Source organism: Pseudopodoces humilis, chromosome 15 (genome assembly GCF_049639895.1).
Source record: "Pseudopodoces humilis isolate 2021_Gansu_Grassland_sample_001 chromosome 15, ASM4963989v1, whole genome shotgun sequence".
In the NCBI taxonomy this organism is placed as follows: domain Eukaryota; kingdom Metazoa; phylum Chordata; class Aves; order Passeriformes; family Paridae; genus Pseudopodoces; species Pseudopodoces humilis.
In genome coordinates this window covers 19,480,622-19,496,557 of record NC_142214.1, presented here as the reverse complement: position 1 = coordinate 19,496,557, position 15,936 = coordinate 19,480,622, and the positions used below count along the sequence as shown (strand labels likewise).

At 56.6% G+C, this 15,936-nt stretch overlaps 1 protein-coding gene across 3 annotated transcripts in view; it reads right to left on the bottom strand.

Annotated features, from left to right (window-relative positions):
• Positions 1-11,181: 11,181 nt before the first annotated feature.
• Positions 11,182-15,936, bottom strand: part of LOC102101725 (Krueppel-like factor 5) — a 28,349-nt gene continuing 23,594 nt past the window's right edge. For all 3 annotated transcript variants that reach the window (XM_088062611.1, XM_088062610.1, XM_088062612.1), the window contains one exon: positions 11,182-14,365. In XM_088062611.1, coding sequence (XP_087918737.1) covers positions 14,187-14,365 — 179 coding nt within the window. In that variant the 3' untranslated portion in view covers positions 11,182-14,186. The remainder of the gene's footprint in view (positions 14,366-15,936) is intronic.

Genomic DNA, 15,936 nt, shown 5'->3' with positions numbered 1-15,936 from the left:
CTTCCTCATCTTTTCCCGGGAGGATGGAGAGCGTTACCGCGGCTCTGGAATGCTGCTCTTCCTGCCCAGCCCCCGGTGATTGGTGTTCCCCAATTAACAGATCCGGATCAATCGTTTTCCCTCCCCCTTTTTTGGGGGCCATTCCCTGGAGCCGTCACTCCTGGGAAAATATTGCACAAGGTGCAGTTCTGGATGGAAATGAGCTTCCCAAGGAGAGCAAACGTCCGGAAAACGGCTCCTGCCTTTATGGATGGCCACTGCCTGCTCAGGGAATGCATTATCCCGCGGCTGGGAAGAATTCCTGACCTCCTCTGGGATGATGGAACTGGAAAATTTCTCTCTGGGGGCTGTGCCAAGTGTTAGTGAACAAAGGAGTTCAGGTCCAGGGATTTCCATCATCCTGCTCTGGGCCAAACCCGCTGAATTCCAGGTGGGATCGGGGATATTCTGCTGTTCTCCATCTGCTCCCAGCCCGAGATTTGTCTCCACTTTATTCCCGGACACAGCTCCCTGCACAGCCCCGGAGTGAACCCGGAGCACGGGACGAGCTCGGCTGTTCCCTGCAGGTTGGAGCGGGATTTTTGGGAGGCGTGGCCTCCTGCACATCCCAAATTCCAGGATGAAACAGCCACAGCTGGGCAGAAAAGAGGCTTCTCGTGTTCCCGGCTGTCTCCGGGTGGAGCCATCCCAGGATTCCAGAGGATAATGCGTTCCCTGCCGCTCCAGGGAGGGAGCAGACACATTTTCCAGGCAGGAACGCTCCTCCTGTGACACTGAAAGATTGATGGGATGGATTCAATCATTTGCTCCGTTGGACTCTGCGGGATCCACGTTCAAATCCAGGCTGGATCCGCTCCATCCTCACGCTCCTGGGCTCCAGCACCCCCAGCCCATCCATAAAACAGCAGCTCATCCAAAATGCACCCGGAGCCGGGACCAGGGGCGTCCCTGACTGACTGAGCCTGATTTCATCCTTCCAAATGTTTTCCCGTCTGCTGCTCCTTCTCTTTCCCTGGGAAGCGATCGTGCTCCAAGGAATGCTCTGGGAGCCCCGAAATGATGGATTTGTGTGTGGGGAGTGCTCACAGTGCCCAGACATCCCACAAAACAATAAAACCTCCCTGTCCCGGGGGTGCAAAAAGTCCCAAAAATCCAATTTCTGCCGTGGAAACGTTGGCAGGTTTTTTTCCCTCTGTCTGGCTCTGAGGATCTTTTCGGAGGATGGAAAAGTGGAGTGGATTTGTTGAAGGATGTGGCTGAGCTGCTGCAGAAAATGGCTCGGTCTGCCCTGTCCCTTTACCCTGGGACATCCACGGTCCTGGATAATCCCAGAATCCCGGGATGGTGTGGACTGGGAGAGACCTTAAAGCCCATCCCTTCCATGGGCAGGGACCTTCCACTTCCAGCACCCCTGGACAGGGATGGCTCCTGGGGGCAGAATCTGGGCGGGGTCGCTTTAAACCAGAGGAAAAACTCTGGAATTTATCAGTCCATAAACACCTGACAGATCCCTGATTCCCGAAAAATGGGAAGCTCTAATGACAGCCCGGTACCCAAAAGGGATTTCTGTGGATTTAATAATTCCAGGGAACACCGATTAACCCCAGGCTGTGTCCGGATCTCTCCTGGATCTCTGACAGCTTTGGGCACATTCCAAGCCTTTCCCTCAGCAAATATTGTCTCCTTTATCCCGGTATCACCTTTCCCACAGCCGACATTCCTCTAATTTATCACCGGATCTCCCCTGCTGGAATCTGCTCCCAAGGGAGCTGGTTGGGAATTCCCGGATTCCCCTGGGGAGCCATCCATGCCCAGGGCAGGGAACAGCATAGGGGGCTCTTCCCGATGGAGAACGGGAGCCTTGGGATGAGGAGCAGCAGCAGCGGGGCCGGGAAGGCTCCGGGAGCGGGGCTGGACTCTGCAGCATTCCCGGGAGGAGCCGAAAATGCCAGCGGAGGAACCGCAGTCCCTGATTTATGGAGCTGCCTCCTGCTCCGGGCGAGCTCCGCTGGCAGGGGAGCAGCTGCTGGGGCTGTCACCTGCGTGGGGTGGCACTGTCACCTCTGCCAGAGCCTTGGGATGGCACTGTCACCTCTGCCAGAGCCTTGGGATGGCTCTGTCACCTCTCCCAGAGCCTTGGGGTACCACTGCCGCATCTCCCACCTGCTTGGGGTGCCACTGTCACCTCTCCCAGCACCTTGGGATAGCACTGCCACCTGTCCCAGAGCCTTGGGATGGCACTGTCACCTCTGCCAGCGCCTTGGGATGGCACTGTCACCTGTCCTAGTGGATTTGGGATGGCACTGCCACCTCTCCCAGCTCCTTGGGATGGCACTGCCACCTCTCCCACCGGTTTGGGAAGGCGGTGCCATTGTTCCCACCAGCTTGGGACGGCACTGTCACCACTCCTACTAGATTTAGGATGGCACTGTCACCTCTCCCACCCACTTGGGATGGCATTGTCACTGCTGCCACCCCTTGGGAAGGCACTGGCCCCTCTCCCATGGCTCCATCCTCATCATCCCAGCCCCATCCCGCGTCCCAGACACAGGACCCCGGCATGGCTCAGTCACCCCAGCCCGATCCCTGTCCCCTCCCAGCCTCTGGAATTCTGCTGGTTCAGCCGTCCCCATCCCCCCGGGAAGATGAGCCCTAATTACCGCTCCTATCAATAATTTTCTCATTAATTCCGCAATTCCCGAGCTGCACAAACAACATCCCACAGCTCCGTCCCGCACCCAAACCCTGCTCAGATCGGGCTGGAGCGCTCCGGTCAGAGAGAAACCTCTCAGCCGAGTGCCACCCCCTCCCGGGACAGGTAATTAGCGCTGCTTAATTGGGCTGCTCGGGGCCGCTCCTGCCGGGAATGCTGCCCGGGGATCCTGCGGGAGCTGCAGTGAGGATGAGGCACAGCCAAGGGGCTGCAGAGCGCTCCGCTGCCTCTTCCCTCCGGAAGATTTTATTCCGGATAAAATCGGATGGGATTTTATTCCCAGTTTGGGTTTTTTTTGGTTTTTTGGGGGTTTCTATCCCCCCTCCCCCCGCGTTTTCTGCGCAGTCTGCAGGTTCTGGGTGATAAATTCCCGGGAAGTGACAGCGGCTGGGACTCGGTGGCAGGAGAGGGAAAGGTTCCAGCGGCTCTGGGAGCTGCAGCAGCTGCCAGGAGCCTCTGAGGGCGGACCCTGGAATGCTTCGGGTGGGAAGGGAAGGGAAGCTCATCCCATTCCACCTCTGCCATGGGCAGGGACACCTCCCGCTATCCCAGGTGCTCCAAGCGCCCTCCAGCCTGGCTTTGGGCACTTCCAGGGGTGTGGATCCCTGTCCCTGTCCCTGTCCTTGTCCCTGTCCCTCCAGAGCTCATCTGGGATCAGCAGGACAAGAGGAAGGAGGGGCTGGCTCTGACCCCAGAGCTCCCGGGCTGGGGCAGGGGGTGAGGATGCCTTGGAGAGGGAGAAGCAGGAGGTGCAGGGAGGATGGAGCTGATTTCCATCCCCCTGTGGAGCTGGGATGCCGGGGGTAGGGGCGAGAGGTGATTTGTTGATTGATTGATTGATTAATTTAGTTATTCATTTATTAATTTCCCGCTCTCTCCCTCTGCACAAATCCAAAAATAAATCAAAAACCAAGTCAAGAGCAGGATCAGGTCAAGGCTGGAGGAGCAGCAGGAGCCAGGGAATGTTGGGATGGAAAACCCTCCTGTGGGGTGGGAAAAGGGAATGTTGGGATGGAAAACCCTCCTGTGGGGTGGGAAAAGGGAATGTTGGGATGGAAAACCCTCCTGTGGGGTGGGAAAAGGGAATGTTGGGATGGAAAACCCTCCTGTGGGGTGGGAAAAGGGAATGTTGGGATGCAATCCCTGCTCCTGTGGGGTGGGAACTGGGAATGTTGGGATGCAATCCCTACTCCTGTGGGGTGGGAACTGGGAATGTTGGGATGCAATCCCTGCTCCCGGCACAGGGAAGGGTTGGGATTCAATCCCCGCTCCTGGCAGAGGGAAGGGTTGGGATCCAATCCCTGCTCCCAGTACAGGGAATGTTGGGATGCAATCCCTGCTCCCGGCACAGGGAAGGGTTGGGATTCAATCCCCGCTCCTGGCACAGGGGATGCTGGGATTCAATCCCTCCCACTGGGGCTGGCATTTCGCTGCCCGGGATGCAAAGGTCACCTCGCCTGCTGCGGCTGCTCCGTGTGCCCTCCCTGCTCTCCTTCCCGCTGGGATGAAGCTTTGGGAAGGCTTTGATCTGGAACCCTGCAGGCTGCAGCCTCCAGTGCCTCCTCTCCTCAGGGGAAACCTCTCCAGGGAAAAGCTGGAGCTGCTCAGGGCTTCTGAGGGGCCTTGGAAAACCATGGAATTATTTCAGCTGGAAAAGGCCTCTGGGATCGTCAGGTGCAGCCTCTCCTGCAGCACTGCCACGGCCACCACGTCCCCAAGTGCCACATCCACAGGGATTAAATTCCCAGGATCCTGCCAATTCCTGGGAACAGGACAGCTCTGCCCCTACACTGTGAGGAAAAACTGCCTGGGCTGGGGGGAGCTGGGAATTCCAGATCTACACCCCAAAAAAAAACCCCCCAAAACACCTTGGGGGGCTGCAGAGGGTTCTCCCTGTGGGATGCTCCATCCTTGCTGCAGGAGGCAGAGCAAATCCTGGGAATACACAGCCTCTATTCCAGCTGCTGGGGCTGCCTCTGGAGGCAGGAAAGGAGAGACCAGGGCAGCTGTTGCCTCTGGAATTTTGGGGATGGATATCCAGAGCAGAGGATATTTTAGGCTGGTGCCGGTGGGAGATTTTCTGGCGGTCAGGAGGAGCTTGGAGCAGTCCCAGCCCTTTCCCAGGAATGCTGAGAGCTCCTCCAGGGTCGGGGCTGGAGCTCTGCCCCTCTCTGGTTGTGCTAATTAAGATCAGCGAGGAGGGAGAACAGAGATATTAGCAGTTAATAGTGATTAATGGGGCTAATAGGATTCTGTCAGGTTGGTTTGTCACCGTGGCTTCCTGAGCCTGGCAAATCCAATAAAAATTCCTAAATAAAAAGCAGATTGCTTTAATATTTCAGTGTTAGTGGAAAGCAGCGGGGGAGAGTTCCTGCCACTGGGAATTTGGTGGAGCTCATCCCCTGCACTCCAGGGATTGGGGTTTTTCATCCATCCAAAGCACGGCCAGATCCCCGGGGTGGGAAGGATGAGCGGAACCTGTGAACCTGTCTCCAAAATTCCCTCCTTCCTTAAAAACCGGGGAGCTCAGAGATGGGTTTGGGATGGATTAAGGATTATCCCAATCCACACTGCTGATCAGAATTTGGGATGCTGGTGCTGGTGCAGGGTCTGTCACCCATCCCCTGGGAGTTTTCTCCAAGGAAAATCGGGCTCCGTTCCCCTCCCAGCAAAGTGTGAAAGGTCTGGAGAGATCCATCAGCTCGGGAAGGATTATCCACAATTAAAAGTGACCAATTAATGCCCTGGAGATGATGATTAAAATTTAAAAAATAATAATAAATAGTAGATAATAAATAAATATAAAATATAAATCAAATATAAATATATATAATATTATAATATATATTATTATAGTATACATATTATCCATTTAAAAATAAATAATAATTTATTAAAATAATATATAATTAATATATAATATATAATACTATATTATATATATTTTTATATATAATATCATCATATATAGTAGAAATAAAATAAAATAGAATAAAATAAAATAAAATAAAATAAAATAAAATAAAATAAAATAAAATAAAATAGAAAAAAATAAAATAAAATAAAATAAAATAAAATAAAATAAAATAAAATAAAATAAAATAAAATAAAATAAAATAAAATAAAATGGCACAAGGCTGTTTTTCCGTGGAATGGTGCTTCCCGAGGAATCCTGTCCCAGCTCCTGATGGATTGGGGTGATCACAGCAGGGCCAGCCCAGGGGAAGGCTCCTCCCAGCGCTGAGCGAGGATACAAATCCTTCTCCCCCAAAAATCCCGCAGCCCCGGGAAGAGCCACGGTGGCCACAGCTGATCCTGGCACGGCAATTCCGGGATGTTCGGCTCTGCAGGGAAAACGGGGCCATTTCCCGGGGCTCTGGGGTAGATAAACTCCTGATAACGGCGTGGAAGAGGCCAAAATTCAGCTCAGCCGGGTAAAGCTCGGCCTGGGCAGGACGAGGCTCCGGCTCAAGCGCGGGGCTCTGCTGCCCCAAGAGCTGCGAGGGAGAACGGCAGCGGGAGCCGGGAGAGAAGGGATGGAGCTGGGAGAGAGGGGATGGAGCCGGGAGAGAGGGGATGGAGCCGGGAGAGAAGGGATGGAGCTGGGAGAGAGGGGATGGAGCTGGGAGAGAGGGGATGGAGCTGGGAGAGAGGGGATGGAGCCGGGAGAGAAGGGATGGAGCTGGGAGAGAGGGGATGGAGCCGGGAGAGAAGGGATGGAGCCGGGAGTGAGGGGATGGAGCCGGGAGAGAGGGGATGGAGCGGGGAGAGAAGGGATGGAGCTGGGAGAGAGGGGATGGAGCTGGGAGAGAAGGGATGGAGCCGGGAGAGAGGGGATGGAGCCGGGAGTGACGGGATGGAGCTGGGAGAGAGGGGATGAGCCGGGAGAGAGGGGATGGAGCTGGGAGAGAGGGGATGGTGCCGGCAGAGAAGGGAGAGATGGAGCCGGGAGAGAAGGGATGGAGCCGGGAGAGAAGGGAGAGATGGAGCCGGGAGAGAGGGGATGGAGCCGGGAGAGAAGGGAGAGATGGAGCTGGGAGAGCCGCGGGATGGAGCCGGGAGAGCCGCGGGACGGAGCCACAGGAGTTTCGGGAAAGCAAAGGATGCGGGGGTGAAGATCTGGCTCATCCCCTGCGCTGGAGGGAGGTTTGCGAAGGAGGAAGAGTCCCCCTGCTCTTCCTCATGCCTCGGCTCCTCCTGAGCTGTCAGGAATGGTTTGTAGGAGAAAACAGTTTGTAGAATCCCGGGTTTTTGGGGGTTGGAAGCGACCTCTAAAGGCCGTGGGCAGGGACACCTCCCGCTAGACCGGGGTGCTCAGAGCCTCTGTCCTGGGGGAAGGAGGGAAAATCCCCCAGGAACAACCAGAACTCACGGCCTGGAACGGGGATGGTCCTGGAGAAGGGATGGTCCTGGAGAGGGGAATGTCCCTGGAGCGGGATGTCCCTGGAGCGGGATGTCCCTGGAGCGGGATGTCCCTGGAGCGGGAATGTCCCTGGAGCGGGATGTCCCTGGAGCGGGATGTCCCTGGAGCGGGATGTTCCTGGACAGGGAATGTCCCTGGAGCGGGATGTCCCTGGAGCGGGATGTCCCTGGAGCGGGATGTCCCCGGAGCGGGATGTCCCTGGAGCGGGATGTCCCTGGAGCGGGATGTCCCTGGAGCGGGATGTCCCCGCATTCCCAGTGTCCCGCAGCCGCACCCCGCACTCCGGGCGGGCACAATGCCGCAGTCCCGGGGGATGCGGGGCCCGGGCCAGCGGGAGGGACCGGCACGGACGCGGATTGGGAAAAATTCCCTTCACCCGTGGCAGGAGCTGCGAGGTCCGAGCCGAACTGGAGCCCACCGGGAGGCGATGGGAGCTTCCACGGACACCCTGAGGATGCTCAGGCAGGGGCTGACGCATCCCCACAGCCCTGCACTCTCCTCCAGGAGGCGCTGGGAGCAGGAATGATGGATGTTCCTTGCGGGAATTCGCCTTTTCTCGCACAAACTCTTTGCCCTCCTCACTCTTCCTACTCACGGCATGACCAGAGGGACACGAGCGCTTGGATTGTCCCCTGCTGGTCCCACAGGGACCCTCCAGGTGGCTGTAGGAAAGCCAGGACCCCCCACCCCCGTGTGCCTTCTGGTCCTCCCCATCTCGGGGTTCCTCCCCGAGGAGGTCACTGGGACAATTCCCCACCTGGCTCGGAGCCCTCGCGCTCTCCCCGCTGCCAGAAAGGGAATTTTTCATGGAATTTTCGCCCGGTTTGGTCGCTCCCATGCCCGTGTGTCTCCAAGCCAGCCGCGGTGGGGATGGGGCAGAGCAGACAGACCCCCAGGGTCCCCCCCAGCTGCAGCTTTGGGGTCCCCGTTTTCTCCAGACGTGCCCAGGGGACGCCTCGTGGTGCCGGACAAGGCTGGGATGGAAAGATCCCGAGCTGGTGCGGGAATGGGTGGCGAGGAGGGTGTTCCCTGCTCCATCCCTATCCCAGGAACACCGGGATGAGCAGCAGCTCTCCCTCCGCGGGGCCCCTCTGGTCGCACATGCCGGGTAACGCTGGGTCTCCTTGGTGACGGATTAGGGGATTACAGAGCTCAGGTGAGCCCTCCGCACTCCAGCCGGTGAATCCCGGGAATGGCTCCGGGAAGGGATCCGGGAATGGCTCCGGGAATGGCTCCGGGAATGGCTCCGGGAATGGCTCCGGGAAGGGATCCGGGAATGGCTCCGGGAATGGCTCCGGCTCCGAGCCCAGGGGGAACCAGGCAACCCTGTTTGTGCCACTGCCCAGCTCTGGGGGCGCATTTGGGGCTCAGATCCTGGTGCTGAAAATCTTTGGGGATGTCCCTGCCCTTCCCCACCTCCAGGGAGAGGGGAAAAAAATCTGGGAGTGGGAAAAAAGGAGTTTTACTCCGAGACAGAGACTTGTCTGGAGGAGGGGTGGGATTTGGGATCCCTCTGCTTTGGGGTTGTTCAGGTTTGGAGCTGCAGGTGGGTGAGGCCCCTCCAGGACCCAAGGAAGGGTCTGGATGTGGATATTCCCTGTCCTGACTCCCTCTGCACGGCCGAGGGATCTGGGAATGGGACAGGATGGAGATACAGAGTGGAAAAATCACTGGGAAAAGGGGGATTCCTCCCCAAAGATGACCAAAAAAACTGGGAAAGCTTGAGAGCACTGGCAGGAGACAGAGCCCCCGATGGGCTGGGGGGCACCAAAGATCCCCACGAGAGGGGAGTGGGATCCATTGGGATGGGAATGCCAGGGGTCCCCATGGAATGAGAATGGCATGGAATGGGAATTCTGGGTGTCTCCATGGAATGGGAATGCCAAGGAATGGGAATGCTGGGTGTCCCCATGGAATGGGAATGCCAAGGAATGGGAATGCTGGGTGTCCCCATGGAATGGGAATGCTGGGTGTCCCCATGGAATGGGAATGCCAAGGAATGGGAATGCTGGGTGTCCCCATGGAATGGGAATGCTGGGTGTCCCCATGGAATGGGAATTCTGGGTGTCCCCATGGAATGGGAATGCCATGGAATGGGAATGCTGGGTGTCCCCATGGAATGGGAATGCCAAGGAATGGGAATGCTGGGTGTCCCCATGGAATGGGAATGCCATGGAATGGGAATGCTGAGTGTCCCCATGGAATGGGAATGCCAAGGAATGGGAATGCTGAGTGTCCCCATGGAATGGGAATGCCAAGGAATGGGAATGCCACGGAATGAGAGCACCGAGTGTCCCGGTGGCCGGAGCTCTCCCATCCCAGCTCCCGGCCGTGTTTGCCGTGCGTTATTTGAGCATTCATCTCGCTCAAGCACCACTTCAGCGCCGCAGGACGGGCCCTATCTCACAGGAAAGAACCGAGAGCCTTCCTCCCCCCGCCCCTCACTTTCCCCGGGCCTGGATTATCCCAAATAAACACTCACTCGGGGTAATCGTTAACTTGAATGGCTCGGGCTGCAGCGGGAGCCTCGAGGGGTTGATAGTCCTGGGGACACAGGAGATAAGGGCAGGGTTTGAAGGGCAGCGCTCGTGGCCGCTGTCACGGCCCATTCCCACCGGGCTGGGAACGTTCTGTGCCACCTTCCCCAGAATTCACCCCGCTGGAGCCCTCCCTGCTGTTTGCCGGTGTGGTTTGTCCCCGCAGGTCTGGGGGTGGCTTTGCCTCCAGCAGCCCCACGGGTGTCCCTCAATCCCCTCAAACACCCGCAGAACCCTCCCGGTGGCTCCTTCCCCCCGGAGCTGTGTTTTCCCGAGTCAATGGATAACTTTACAGCCACGGGCGCATCAAACAGAACAGCCCAGGTCTGCCGGGGGACAGCGAAGTTCAAAATTAAAGCCACCCTCAAAGTCACTGCCAGGCTGGGGGAGCATCTCCAGGGGCTTTCCAGATCCCTGGGGAAGCTGGGCTGGGTTTTCTCCCCCTGTCCCACCAGACCTTGGGCACAGAGCAGGACCTTCACCATCCTGTGGGACCTTCCAGTTTCTCCCTCTGGAACCAGAAGGACAGAGCCTCCTCCAGGGAGTTTCCCATCCCCACCCTCCCTTCCATGTGTTTTCCAGGTCCTGGATCTGATGTGGCAGCAGCAGCTTCGCTTCCTTCTGAATTCCAAGAAAAGAGCCGAGTCTCCCGTTGGTGCCGTCACCTCCTGGCCGTGCCCTGTGAGACCGTGTGGCCTCCTCCAGGCTCCCCCCAGGATTTTATCCCTCCCTGTCCTTGACCAGCCAAATCTTGGCATTCCTGGAGCTTTAACAGCCCGGCAGGAACAGTCCCGGCATTGACCCAGCACAAACGAGGCCAGGACAGGACGGTGACGGTGCTGGGGGGACACTGCAGGGAGTGAGAGCCACGGGGTGGGAAAGGGAGAAGGACTTTTTGGGATCCTGCTCAAGGGGTGAGCCTGAACTTCCATCTCTGCTCTGAGCCCTGTCCCAGATTTGCCACTGCTCCAAGAGGACGTTCCAGGGAGGAGCTGGCCCAAAGGGACCTCAGCCAGGTCTGACATCTCTCCAGCGAGGCCTTCCCTGGCGTTTTCCCCACTTTGGGAGGACACTTCAGGTTCTCAAGCAATCAGCTCCCCTCTAAACCTCCGTGACATTCCCGTTATTCACTGTCCTGGGGGCTTCACCAGGAGCAGCCCGGGGCACAGCCGTGTCCCCAAGGACAGGACAGGGCCACGGAATGTTCAGGTGTCTTGTCCCTCTTCCCCTCCTGGAGCTGTGGATGCTCCATTTCCCTCCAGGATAAAGAATGGGAGCACAGAAAGGTGAGGGGGTCAAAACCAAGGGTTGTGTCCCTCCTTCCCCTTCCCACGGTGCTGGGACAGGGACAACTCCAGGCTCACACCTTTCATGGATCCTCCCCTGTCTGGACACCCATTTTCCCAATAAAAAACCCTTTATTTCCTCCTTTACTGAAGCCTGGAAAAGCAGGGGATGAAGGCAAAAAAAGCTCCTGGAGCAGGAAGGACCAGAAGCCAGAGCAGGTGTGCAGGTGATAAAATTTTATTACAAAATAGGAGATGGATCAATGTTCCTGGGGAAGTTTGGTGGGGGAGAGGGGTTCTGTAACAAACACAGCATCCCAGGAAAATAAATCTTCCCTCCCCACACGTTTTCCAGGTCCCAATTTCTTCCCCATTGTGTTCATCTTGGATAATAAAGGATCACCTGGAAGAACCCACAAAGTCACACAGCACTTTTGGCCTATTTACAGCGATTTTCTCCCCATTATCAAAGAGAGGTGAGGCACCCACATTCCAGACTTTGATCTGCTCCTTGCAAAGCTTTTCCAAAATATCCCAGGGGACTGGGGGTGGAGGGACCTTCATTTGTCACCAGCGTCACGTGGCTCCATCGGCACCACCCCCCTTTCCCCAGATTTCTCCCCAAAAACAGCTGCCCTCGCTCACCAACACAAACCCAGAGCTCTCCACTCCGTCCATAGAAAAAGAAAGGAATAAAAGACGAGGATTTGCCGTGGTTTTCATTTTTAAAAACGGAAAATTGTTGCATAGAGAAGGATTTTCACGTGAGGAGTTTGCATACAGAGCAGTGGGTGGGAGCTAAAACACTTCTGCCCCCTCATCGAATTTTTAAAAAAAATGTATATATTTATATATTTACACACAGAGAGTCCAGGGGAGGACAAGCAGAGGCTGTAGGGAAAAAGATTCCCAAGGTCAGCAGGAAAACTATGTCCGATTCCCCTCGGATTTCAAGCTGCCTGTTGGTGGGTTTGGCTTTGTACTGGTTTTTAGCAAACTGGTTTTGGGCTCCATTAGCATCACAGGGTTGGGAATTAGGGGTGGGAAGAGGAGGTTTCCTCCTCCAGAGGCAGAGGGGCGTGAAGAGACCCCTCTGAGAGGGCCATGGGTGGGGCTGTGCTTTGGTTCGGGGGGAACCTGGGGAGGTTCAACCACAAGAGGTGCCCCAAAAAGCCAGCTCAGAGCGTGGAGGTTGGTGCTGAGGGCTGGAAAACTCTTCCCACTGTTGGGAAAAACCATCCAGCAATTCCATGGCCTTTCCCCACTCCATTCCCACCCTCCCTGGTGGCACGGGAGGCTCCTGAGAGCCAGAGGGAAGAGTCACCAGAGCTGGACCCCAAATCCTTGCTGCCCTCCTCTCCTGTCAGACAGACCCACGGGACTGGCTCTGTTTATCCAAGGGGAAAAAAGTGGCTTTGGCAACATCAGAGAGGAGTGGCCTCCAAATTCCAGCCTGACCATGGTCCAGTGTGGCCTTCCATCCCACACATCAATCCCTGCACCACCCGAATTTATCCAAGGGAAAACAAGAGAGGAGGGTGTGGAACAAAGGAATATTCTGCTGGACACGGCAGGCCTGTTATTTGGTCCTGATTTATTTAAAACTCTCACAGCTGGTCTCGGAACTGGCTCTTCTTGTGCCTAAATTTAACCCCTGGAAGGCTTTGGAGAACAGGGTTGTGCATCCCACGGGATGGGGGGAAGGAGCTTAGGGAGAAGGAGGTGGTGAACCTGTGAGGTAGTCATGTGATTCCACTCTGAACAGCAGGATTTATTGGAATTTGTTTCCAACATGCTTTTTTCCCTTTTTTATTATTTTTTTTCCCCCTCCCATCGGATGGAATGGCAACAGCACAGGCCCGGTGGGACCGGCAGCCGCCGAGCCCTTGAGGGAGGATTATGGAGAAGGGCACCACTGGTGGATGTTGGGACACCAGACCTTCAGCAGTTGCTGTCCCCTGGGGTGGCTTCAAACCCACGCTGGTCCTCCCAGCGACACCCGGAGTCCAAATTCCTCTTGGAAGCAGAAATGCTAAGGACACAACCATGAAAAGCTGGCCAGGCAGGGCAGGGCTTGGCAGTCCCAAGCTGGCTGCCAGGAATGGGCTCAGTGGGACACAGGTGACGCTTTTGTCACCTGCTTTTGTGCTGCCCCTTGTTTGAAGGGTGAGTTTGTCACAGGTCTGATCTTCTGTGCCCCCACAGAGATGGGATTGTCACCCCCAACAGTCCTGAGCATGGCTCCTGTGCTGGCACGGCACCGGTGTCACGTCCATGGTCACACCATGGGGACAGTGCCACGTCCATGGTACCAGTGTCACATCCATGGTCACACCATGGGGACAGTGCCACATCCATGGTCACACCACGGGGACAGTGCCACATCCATGGTCACATCACGGGGACAGTGCCATGTCCATGGTCACACCTTGTGGGACAGTGTCACATCCATGGTCACACCACGGGGACAGTGCCATGTCCATGGTCACACCTTGTGGGACAGTGTCACATCCATGGTCACATCACGGGGACAGTGCCATGTCCATGGTACCAGTGTCACACCCATGGTCACACCGTGTCACATTCATGGTCACACCATGGGGACAGTGACACATCCATGGTACCACCAGTGTCATATCCATGGTCACACAGTGTCACATCCATGGTCACACCATGGGACAGGTGCCACATCCATGGTACCAGTGTCACATCCATGGTCACACCACAGGGACAGTGCCATGTCCATGGCCATGCCATGGGACAGGTGCCACGTCCATGGTCACACAGTGTCACATCCACGGTCACACAGTGTCACATCCATGGCTTTGCCATGGGACTGTCCAAGAGAGTCCAAGTGAGACCAGTCACAGCCAAGCTGTCACATCCTCCCGGGCCTCACCCATCCCAAAAGTCCTTGAGACACGAAGTTGCTCCTGAGTGACAAATAAATAGCAGGATTGCCAGAAGAAAGCCCTTGGGAACGCAAGCTCCATCGCCCCGGTGCCACCAGGAGCCTGGTCAGGAGATCAGTCTGCAGTCAGGGCCCGTTTGAAATGAGCTGGGTGGGTTTCAGTCTCTTGTGAAACCAGACAGGGTCGGGGCCGGGCTGGCAGGGGCTCTGCCGCCGCCTCGGATGATCGCGGCGCGGGGTCGTTCCTATGTACAGGTCCTTCCCTGGGAGAAGGGAAGACTTTGAGCTGCTCTCGGAGGAGTGGGAAGGGAGGCTCCTAATTCTGGTGCCTCTTCATGTGCAGGGCCAGGTGGTCGGAGCGGGAGAAGCAGCGGCCGCACGCCAGGCACTTGAAGGGTTTGGCCCCCGTGTGCTTGCGGTAGTGCCGGGTGAGCTCGTCCGAGCGGGCGAAGCGCCAGTCACAGCCCTCCCACGTGCACTTGTAGGGCTTCTCACCTGCCCAGGGGGACAGCCACAGGTCACACGTGTGCCCAGCCTCCCAAAAACACCCCCTGGCCTCTGGAGATGCCCTCCTTCCATGGCACTGCCAGGGCGCCCCAGCGCATGCCGCCCAGAGGCACCAGGGGACTGAGCTGCACCAGCCAGGTCCTGTCCTTCTTCACCCCCTCCCACTCTGCCTTCCAGTGCTCTCCAAATTCCTGCTGGGTTTTGGAGCATTTCTGGCTGAAAACAACTTATGAATTAGTTTGGGTTTTTTTTTAAAAGAAAAAAGCCAAAAATTCCTAAGGAGGGTGTGATGTGAGTGGGGGGAGGCACCGGGAGGAAGACAGGGCTCTAAACCTAAATTTCAATACAAAAAATCTGAATTGTTTTAGAGCACCCATCCAGTGTTGGTGGCTGCCCCATCCCTGGAAGTGCTCAAGGCCAGGTTGGACGGGGTTTGGAGCAACTTGATCTGGTGGAAGACGTCCCTAAAGGATCAGACAACCTTTAAAGACCCCTCCCAAAGCCAAACCATTCCAGGATTCCATGACCTAATGCTCCACACCTCCGAGTTCCCCCGCCAGCAGCTCTGTACACAAGGTATTGTGTTTCCCTCAGAGCTTTCAGGTGATGTCATCCCCGTGCCCTCTCCCCCTCCCTCCCAAACACACCCATTCCCAACCGAAATCCATGAAATCCATTCACCCCGGCACCTTCCCAGCCAGCTGGGAACTGGGCTGGAAAAGCCGGTGGCCGCTTCCAGCCAGGCCACGGGGCTGAACCCTGCCTGCAGCCCTGTCCCCACGCAGGGCGTGGTGCTCTCAAATATTAGAGCTGCTCTTAACAGCCTGAACAAGCAGGCAGAGTTCAGGGAATGTGCTGACATTCCCGACCTCAAATATTTACCCTTCCCGGGGCCAACTGCCGGGCGCAGCGGCGCGGCGGGAGCGCACGTCCGCACGCAGCACGCGTGCACGGGCATGTGTGCCCTGCCCTGCCGTGCTTCCAGGGATTCCTTCCTCCCCAGGCTTCCAGGGGGACCTTCCCATGCGCCCAGGGAGCCTTTCCTCCCACGGGCTGCTCCACGGAACCAGGGAATCCTGGAACAGCTCGGCTTGGAAAGCCCTTCAAGTTCCGCCCTGCCCAGACCAGGTTCCACCAACTTCCAGGGATTCCTACACTGATTTCTAGGGATTCCTTCCTCTCCATGCTTCCCAGGGAGCCTTTCCTCCCACAGGCTGCTCCATGGAACCAGGGAATCCTGGAATGCCTTGGCTTGGAAGGGACCTTACAGCCCATCTTCCTCAGACCAGGTTCCACTAGTCCACATTCCACTAGATCCAAGTCCTATCCCACCTGGCCTTGAGCGATTCCCAGGGCTGGGAATGCCACGTTTGGCCAGGGAAGTGGAAGGTCTCCAGTGCCACAAAACCATGGAAAGGAGAACCTGGAGGAGGCAGAGCAGCACGAGCACATCCTGCTCCTCAAAAAACCCCTGGATGCTGCTCCTCGGGAAAGGGAGGGGGATTTTTATGGCTCAGGTAAACACTGAGTGCAGAGGATTTACAAGGAGCTGGTGGGGG